The 9,477-nt window shown below is 42.8% G+C and overlaps 1 protein-coding gene across 2 annotated transcripts in view; it reads right to left on the bottom strand.

Moving 5' to 3' along the window:
* Positions 1-8,563, bottom strand: part of Ercc4 (ERCC excision repair 4, endonuclease catalytic subunit) — a 38,229-nt gene extending 29,666 nt beyond the window's left edge. Inside the window, exons 1-2 of one of the 2 annotated variants that reach the window (XM_031363029.1) lie at positions 7,922-8,563; positions 5,967-6,147 (exon numbers count right to left, since the gene is read on the bottom strand). In XM_031363029.1, the coding sequence (XP_031218889.1) occupies positions 5,967-6,147; positions 7,922-8,128 (388 nt within the window). In that variant the 5' untranslated portion in view covers positions 8,129-8,563. Of the gene's footprint in view, positions 1-5,966; positions 6,148-7,921 lie in introns of those variants that run through there. The other variant, XM_031363040.1, reaches the window with a different exon arrangement.
* Positions 8,564-9,477: the final 914 nt, after the last annotated feature.

Below are 9,477 nucleotides of genomic sequence, written 5' to 3'. Positions count from 1 at the left end.
AGCTTGTTTGTACATGACAGTGTCTTGCTGTGTACAACATAATGGTCTTGAAATCTTGCTTCTCCTATTTCAGCTTCTCTATTAGTAGTATTGTTTATTTCATGTTTTCACACTATACTATGTTTTTCAGAACAGCTTACATATTTCAAAAGTATTTATATACCCCCAAAATAATGTAGACAATCAAATTGGAAGGGGGCTTGTAAGAGAACAACAAAGAGTGAGACTGAATGTTTTGCTTGATGTTGTAACTCTTGTATCAAGTTTGAAGAAGAGGACTTTGTAAGTTACTCTTTCTCTGAGATGAATGCTTTTCCAAACTATCACAGTCAATGAACCAGATTCTTACCCTCACCTAATGTCTGTGCCACCCTCCAAGCAGAACCACTGTTCATTGAAACAGTTGGTGAATGACTTTATGGATAGACCATCTTAATACATACACCATTTCTTAAATAAATGTGACCTGTTCTCTGAGGGTTGAGAATAAAGTCATTCACTCAAGTCAAATAGCTTTGACCATAACAGGAAGTCTGTATCCAAAAATCGTGCCTACAATTCATTTCTTGGCGCAGCAGAACTGTCAACTCTCAGCTTAGCTACAGTGGAGGTAAAATCCTTTGGTGATGTGAGGGTCATTGAAGTACAGCCTTATTACAATGAAATCCAATGTCTAAAAATTGTTCTTATTTTGGGCTTGTACCACAGTAAGAGCCAAGATTTTAAGCTCTACCAAATACAAAACAAACAAACAAACAAACAAAAAGACTGTATATATTTATGTGAATTTAAGAGAATACTAGTAGTGATGTATTATTTTGAAATATACAGTTAATATATTTGGAGTTATTTAAAATTTATATTGAGAAAAACATATGTATTTTCACTATTGCTGTAGACGAGCATCTACATAAGACTGTTAAATTGATTGTTGTTTTATATCAAACAACTTTTATAATACTCATTTTTATTATTTATAATATTTTATAAATTTTAAAGAATATGACAAAAATATTGTAAGTATTGATGGGAAACAAGAATGTGATTTAATTCTATTTACTTAAAATTTGTTTTTTTTTAAAGATTTATTTATTATTATAAGTAAGTACACTGTAGCTGTCTTCAGACACACCAGAAAAGGGGCATCATGTCTCATTATGGGTGGTTGTGAGCCACCATGTGGTTGCTGGGATTTGAACTCAGGACCTTTGGAAGAGCAGTTGGTGCTCTTACCCACTGAGCCATCTCACCAGCCCCCTAAAATTTGTTTTTAAATGTTAACAAGTTCAGATAAATTGAAATCATGTAACTTTCCTCATCATAATACAATAAAACTTAAAAAAATGGAAAACAAAACAAAACAAAACAAACACTCCATTAAAAAAAGGGTATAGATCTAAACAGAGAATTCTCAATAGAGGAATCTCAAATGGCTGAGAAGCACTTATAGCCATCTTCAACATCCTTAGCTACTACAGAAATGCAAATAAAAACAACTCTGAGATTTCATCTTACACTGTCAGTATGGCTAAGATTAAAAAAAAAAACAAGTGACAGCTCATGCTATGGAGGATACGAATTAAGTGGAATACTTCTCCATTGTTGGTGGGAGTGCAAACTTGTAAAACTACTATGGAAATCAATATAGCAGTTCCTCTGAAAGCTGGGGACTGACCTCCATCAAGACTCAGCTATAGCAAACACCCCAAGGGAACACGTGGGAAAATACCCCAAGGACACTCTATTCTACCACAAGAACAGCTGTTCAACTATGCTCAACTAAGACTTTATTCATAATAACAGAAATTGGTAACCACCTAGGTATCTTTTAACTGAAAGAAAAAATGTGGTATGTATACAAAATGGAGTATGACTCAGTGGTTAAAAGAATGACATCATAAAATGTGCAGGTGAATGGATCCAACTAGAAAAAAAAGAATCATCCTGGCTGAGGTAACCCAGACCCAAAAAGATAAACAGGGTGTGTTGTCTTAGTCAGGGTTTCTATTCTTGCACAAACATCATGATCAGGAAGCAAGTTGGGGAGGAAAGGGTTTATTTGGCTTAATTCCACATTGCTGTTTACCACCAAAGGAAGTCAGGTCTGGAACTCAAGCAGGTCAGGAAGCAGGAGCTGATGCAGAAACCATGGAGAGATGTTCCTTACTGGCTTGCTTCCTCTGGCTTGCTCTGCCTGCTCTCTTATAGAACCTAAGACTTCCAGCCCAGGGATGGCACCACCCACAAGGGGGCCCTCCCACCCTGATAACTAATGGAGAAAATGCCCCACAGCTGGATCTCATGGAGGCATTTCCTCAACTGAAGCTTCTTTCTCTGTGATAACTCCAGCCTGTGTCAAGTTGACACACAAAACCAGCCAGTACATATGTATCCCCTTACAAGTGGATATTAACTGTTAAGTAATCAAGCTGTAATTCACAGACAGAGGTAAGGAGAAAGGCTACAGGGGGAAGCACAGATCTCCTTGGGAAGAGAAAACAGAATAGATTCTATGAGTGAACTCCAGGCAAAAGGGATGGGAGCAGGATGGGTGGGGGACAGAGGGTGAGAAGCTGGAACTGGGGGACAGCTGGGGATGGTGTGGAAACTTGGTGCTATGAAAACTTTCTACAATCTATGAGGGTGATCCTAGCGAGGACTTCTAGGAATGGAGAATACTAGTCTGAAGTAGCCATCTTTTGTAGACAGACAAGCTTTTGGTTAAGTAGTTGCTGAGGAGGTCTAGTGGAGATCCCTGAACAACCAAGGCTGATGGTAGGACAGAAGGCCACCCTCTGAAAACTGTCAGTGGGGTTTCCTTGCCGAGGACAACGTCCACACAGCTCACTGAACGTAGAGAGATCGGGCTGGTGTAGGCTTGGAGCCTTCACCTCTACCTTCTAGACTCTTTAGCACATGAAGGTACTCTGCGGGGTATTGAAAGAGAATACCGAACACCAGCCCAGCCATAAAATCCTCTACATACAATCTGTCCTGCCTCCAAGATGTTCTGGGGTAACGGTGGTGCAGAATTTGTGGGAGTGGCTGAAGTCTGATTTAAGCTGAGGCTCACCCCATGAGAGTGAGCCCTTGCCCTACACTGCATGGATGACCAGAAACTGGATAACCCAGAGACTTAGGAGCAAGAACCAAATATGACTGGTCTTAAAAATAGATCAATGAAATGATCTATATGCATAGAACAGTGCCTTGTCCAGTTGTTATCAGAAAGGCTTCTTCCTCTGACAGCAGATGGAAGTGACTACAGAGAGACCCACAGCCAGACACTATGAGGAGAAAGAATCTAAATTTGAGGTCTCCCCTTGGAGATTGGGGAACCCAGTAAAAGATGGCGAGGAAAGACTATTAAGAGTCAGAGGGGATGGAGGACACCAGGAGAACAAGGCCCACTGAATCAACTAAGCAGGGCTCAAGTGGGCTCACAGACACTGAAACAGCAAGCATGAGGTCTGCATGGGTGCTCAATATGCATGCAGGCCTTCTGCTCAGCATTCCGATGGCCTCCTAACGGTGGGCGTGGGGTCTCTCTCTCTTGCTGGGCTGTGGTGCCCGCCTTAAGGAGGGTTTTACCTTTTCTAATTGTATCTTGTTTTGTACTGTTTGTTGGTTTTGGAGGCCTGTGAGGAACTCTAAGGGCTTTATCCAGTCTCACACCCTCCTTACAGCTTCCCCCTCCCACCTAGGGTCAAGGTTAGGCCATGTTCCATTCTCTAACCACAGGAACATTCTAGAGTAAAAAACTTCTCAGAATGTACCGAGATGATAGTCACCTGACTCTCTGGAAAGTCCCAAGTAGAGTTTAAATTTATGTCATGCTTGCCAGCCAATACATTTAAAGGTCAATCTGCTTAGCCAAAAAGTTTGAACTGTAACCTTGCTGATGTAACCTGTGCCCCCAAAAAGTATAAAACCTGCTTGTAAAAGCCATTTGGGGTCACCTTCTCATCACTGCCCTCAAGGGACTGGTGGAGGGTTGACCCTGATGTGCCAGAAAATAAACCTCTTGCTTTTACATTGATTTTGGTGTCTCATTCGGGGACATCTCGAAATAAGTACAACTGACCGAGGGTCGGGGTCTTACACCTGCTATTTTCTGAAGAAGAAACAGAGAGGGAGGGAGTGGAAGGAGGAGAAACTATTTGGAATGCATTATATGAGAGAAGAATCTATTTTCAATATAAAAAGTAAAAAAGGAGAGAAATGGAGTTCAGGAAAATTAAGGATCTTGTTTGAGTGGGGTGTTAGCTTTCAAAGTCTGGTTCTGACTGTGATGCTCAAGACAAGACTGACAAAACCTGATTCAGCCAATCAGGTGCATACAATGGCAAGTGTGTGTATGAATATGTTTCCTTTTATTAGAATACTCATCACTGAGCACCGTACACGAACAGCAGCCATCAAATAAGTGTTACCCACACATACTGGCTATTCAGCCTGAGATGAATAAGTGCTTCTAGTACAAAGTTTATGGGTGAGCCAGACATAAACAGGCAAGTGTAATATAGTGTTTTGAGTGTTCTGTGTAGAGAGGCACAGGATAGTTTAGTGGCAGACTGGTAGGGCTCTTATATTAACTACAGGGCAATCAGAGATTTCTGAAGGGACAAATGATAATGAAAATCAATTGCTTCTACACTACTCCTAGCTGAAATTATCTCCTACTTTTCCCCTCTGAAGAATTAAGTAACTATTTAGTTTAATTTAAATCATGGGAAAAGGAAGGAAAGCAAATCTATTTAGAGATTTATGAAGAGTATTGAAAAGCACATCAAGTCTGGCTATACCCAAAGGGCAAATGCCTGTCAACTACAACATTACTGAAAGTCAGACTGGAAAACAAGGGGCCACATCTTATATACAATCACACACTGCATAATGATGTTTCAACCTACAATGGGCTGCAAGGTTAAAACAGAGCAGAAAAACACCTATGTTCCAGGGGGTACACCTCTGCCAGAGCATGGCCCTTTCTGGGTTTGTATGCCAATACAAATACTGTGGTTTGAGGGCTCCATGGTTAAAATTATTTATTCTTTCAGAGGACCAGGGTTTGATTCCCAGATCTACATGGTGGCTTACAACCATCTATAACTCTAGTTCCAGTAATCTAACCTCTTTTAACCTCTGCAGGTACCTGACATATGTGGTGCATAGACATACACACAGGCAAAACATCCCTGAGCATAAAAGATTAAAATTAAAAATATCTAGCACAAATATACCACTAGTTATACAGCATACAACATGTATAATTATGTGCAATGTACATAATAGTAATATATTAAATGACTATCTGGTTAATTTACTATACTGTACTTTTCTTCCTTATTTTGGAAGTCTCCCTTCTACTTATAAAAACAATCCAACTATAAAACAGTATGCTGTGTTAATGGTGACATCAGGCCCAAACAGCTCTGCTTACTATGCCTCTTAGTTATATCAAAAGGTCAATGGATTTTTAAATTTATTTTTACCTTAAAAATTATGCATGTATGTTTGTGCATGTGTGATGGGCTGGGGGTGGGGGTGTTGTGCAGGTTGAGTCAGTGCTCTCAGAGGGCTAAAGAGGGAATCAGATCCCCTGGAGTTGGAATTAGGGGCAGCTGTGAGCCACCTTACATGGGTGCTGGGAACTAAGCTTTTGGTATTCTGCAAGAGCAGTGAACCTCTTAATCTCTGATCCACCTGTCCAGGCTATCCATGTGAGTTTTTTTACGTACGGTCTAAGGCCTTCATACAATAGCTAAATCATAGATTCTCAGTGTTAAGTGTCATGTAGCCATACTTATTCATATCATAAATATTTGATGAACCTCTCGAATTGTCAGGTAGTGTGTCAACAGCTTAACTACAATACTGAATAACAAAAGCAGACCATTTAACACAAGAGATAGACAAAAATAAAAATGTTCACATTGTAGATAAGGAAGATTTCAAATTCTTACCAGTTATTAAATCTGAAGGTATTCTACCTGTCAAGAAATCAACCACGAGTATTCGGCTTGTTGCAAATATAATACCACCCTGAGTGTAGACTTCATAGCGACTGTTACTTGTGATTTCATTTGTCACTCGTCGAGGGAGGTGTTCAACTCCTTCTATCTTCAACTGATTGATAAAATATTCCTAAATCAAATTAAACCCATTAGTAAGCTGCTTAGTACAGGGCAGGGCAGTTTTAAAATAGGTTACAGGGACTTAAAACAATGCCTCCATTTTCAGAGCTCACATCACAACAAATATGCAAACTAAGTTATTCTTTTATACCGATCAACCAATCAGGTCTAATTAAGGTTTTGTTTTGTAAGGTTAAGTTGTGCTTTGGAGTTTACATTAAGAAATAATTGTGCTTCAGTCATTATTTCCATTTCAACACCAAGCCACAGAACCTTTTAAAACCTTGGGTTAAAAGTTTTCTACTACCTAGAAACTACTTCTGGCCAAAGCCACGTATTGAGACAAGGGGTTCCTCTCTGCAGACAACACTGTAGACTGTTAGATCAGTATTGATGCTTCCTAGAGAGATGCCAGGATGTCCGTAGGTCCAATGGCCCACTAGTCTCTCAGTCTAATGGCACTTTTCTGGGCATCTTACATTGCACGAAATTCCACACCAAGTACTGGAGATTCCTAGGGGAATCCAACAGAACCTCAGCCTTTAAAGGAGTTGTCTGCGACTCTTCTCAGCTGACATTTCCTTCCTGGCCACTACACCTAGGGGACCATCAGATTTATCATGCTGGGCTATGTCCCCATCACTCAACAGCCCCAGCAAGGCATGCCTCATTCCACTGTCCTCAGGATAAATCGCTTCCTTAGCTTTAACTCTGGTCTCTACCCCCTCCCCCCAGTGCCCCCTTATTTCCCTAGTCCCTCTTCTTTTGTGAAGCCTCAAGGTCTCCTTCTCTACTTCCTAATAACTCTCAGAGACTCTGTCATCCCAGTCACTGTCCTTTTAGGGACCACACTCTGTCCCCCAAACACCCTTAATATCCAACTTCACTCAGACACTGTTTATCCTCTCCAGATTCTGATTCCTTCTCTCCTTTGCAGCGCAATCCAATCCACTCCTCTACCTCAATGTGTAGCCTAGTCGCCCCCTCTCCTTTTCAGTGTTAGGGAGTGTGTGGGCCCCCCTTTTTTTGGTGGTTATATTTTTATAATTTTAATCAGGGAATTTCAAGTTCAAACACTAACCATTATGGTTCTTATTAATGTGTTTAAAATCTAAGTAAAAATACCAATCGATGGAGAGGATACAGAGCAACAGGGAGCCCCATTCTTTGCCAGCAGAAAAGCAAAAATGGTATAGACATGCTGGAAGACAGCTGGACAGTTTCTTATTTAGAGAAACAGCTATAGCACAATGATAGTGAAGGCTGCACTTTTGAGTCTTGTGAAGTTGACAGCAGCTGTCATAATGTCCATCACATTAGCAGTAATCAACATTCCTTCCATAGGACAAGGGGCAAATAAACTTAAACGTTTTTATTCTCAGAGTCCTCGAACTGTGTCTGGGCCCCGTGTCTTTCAAGGACCTCTATTTAATGCTCTCCCATTTCAACTGAGGAACCCAAGACTTCCTTGGGATGAGTTCCATACATGGCAGTCATCCCGCAGTGTCAGAGTCCAGGATCTCCTTCAAAGACCCTCACTCAATGCCCTCCCCTGTCGTGGCAGCCACTTTAATTTCCCTGGGGTTCCCTTCCCTCCTTCGCAGCGACTTGGAACTGTGTGCCTCGCATCTCCCCCTGGGATCTTAATTCATTCCCTTTCGCGCCCTGTTTGAGACCTGCATGGACTCGGGGTCCCTGCAACCGTACAGATTCGCGTTCCTGCCGCGCTGATCTCGGCTCGGACGTCCCCCAAACCCTCGGGTCTACCCATCCCGCAGTCGCACCTCCTCGGCCGGCTGTGTGTTGAGCACAAGCACCAGGCAGGCCGGGTGGCAGTGAAGCCTCAGGAAATGGTAGAGGAGCCGGTCGGTGCCGAGTCCGCGGGCACACACCACCAGCCCGTCGCTGTCGAGCAGTTCCAGCACCTGCTGCCTCTCGTACTCCAACAGTGGCGCCATACTCCGGCGTTCGCCCGGTAGGCCCGGCTCCATGGGCGCCCTTCCGGGACCGCGGCCGCCCGGTGACGGAAAGAGCCGAGTCGAGCCGAACGCTGGCCGAACGCAGGGGAGGGACGCGAAGGCAGGAGGACGGCGGAACAGAGGTAACTGTAGATAGCTGACTCTGAGAGAAGGCCGGATGTAGCCGAAGGGAGCCGAGTTCAAGAGAGCGAACCGATTGTAGCCGAAGAAGAGTCAAGGCGGAGACAAGTGTGGTCCGAATGTGCCCGAGCCCGAGGGCAGGTCTAGCCGAACTAAGCCGAGAGGCGCAGAAAGCCTTAGCGTGCTGAAAGGCGCTTGGGTTCGGACCGCAACCGGGGTGTGTCGGGGTTCCCCATCCTTTGGTTCTCTAGACCTAGGCATAAGCTAACAAAATGCAAACAGAGAAGTCTAGTCCGCGTAAATCCTCCAAAATCGACAGTTCAGAATGTTAGCTGTCAAGTATTCCAAGTGCATCCAGAATCGACACCGTTTTCGTAGCGTGAGGGTTTAGTTTCTACTTTTGCAAGTATTTCCTCCCCCGCCTTGAAAATTTTGAATAAGCACAATACCTTATGAGTTTCAGTTTCTTGTTTGCAAGGGTCTTAAACACAATAAGCTGTTTTACAAAGCCGCCTCATCAGGTGCCAGTTGCAGCCTTCCCACTAGAGGGACATCTTGGGTCGTGTTTGTAACTATCTAAAAAAACCCAGGTAAGCAATCTAGGAAACCTCGGTCAGAATCCTCCATTCCCGTTTATTTTCAGCCCATACGAAATACAAATGAAGGCAAATAAGACTGTACCATTACTCAGGAGTAACCTTGGTTAACAACATAAAATCCATACTTTTTAGTGCTCCTATCCTCCGCCGCTGCTCAGTTTGCGCGCTTGCTTGCTTGCTTGCCAATCTATATGAAATAATAAACAAGCAAAGTTTGAAACCCGAGTTTTGGTTTATCCAAGTGGGACAGGCTATCCCACTTGCTGAAGTAAATTCAAGATCAGTCTGACCTAGAGATGGGGATCCTCCAGCACAAGTATAAAGGATGCTGGGATATAACTTAGTGGTAGATCCTGAGTCTGTCACTAGTTTTCCCAAATCTCTGATAAACTTGTAAAGTTCTTTATGTGGCTGGGTTTTCTGTAATGTGGAGGCATGTACTTGTTTAGTTACTTCCTTGAGAACGTTTAGTTGGCTCCCACTCCTCCCCACCGGCATGCTAACATAGCATTTGACTAGCTGCGTTCACCCAAGCCCTCAAGGTACATTTCTGGAAGTGGGTGATTAATGGGAGAAAAAGGACACATTTATTTGAGTTTGTATGACCTTCATTACATTGCCTTCCAGTTTACCAATCCCCCT

Source organism: Mastomys coucha, unplaced genomic scaffold (assembly GCF_008632895.1).
Source record: "Mastomys coucha isolate ucsf_1 unplaced genomic scaffold, UCSF_Mcou_1 pScaffold12, whole genome shotgun sequence".
NCBI classification, from domain to species: domain Eukaryota; kingdom Metazoa; phylum Chordata; class Mammalia; order Rodentia; family Muridae; genus Mastomys; species Mastomys coucha.
The sequence above is the reverse complement of the archived record's forward strand: the minus strand, read 5'-3'. Positions and strand labels throughout refer to the sequence as shown.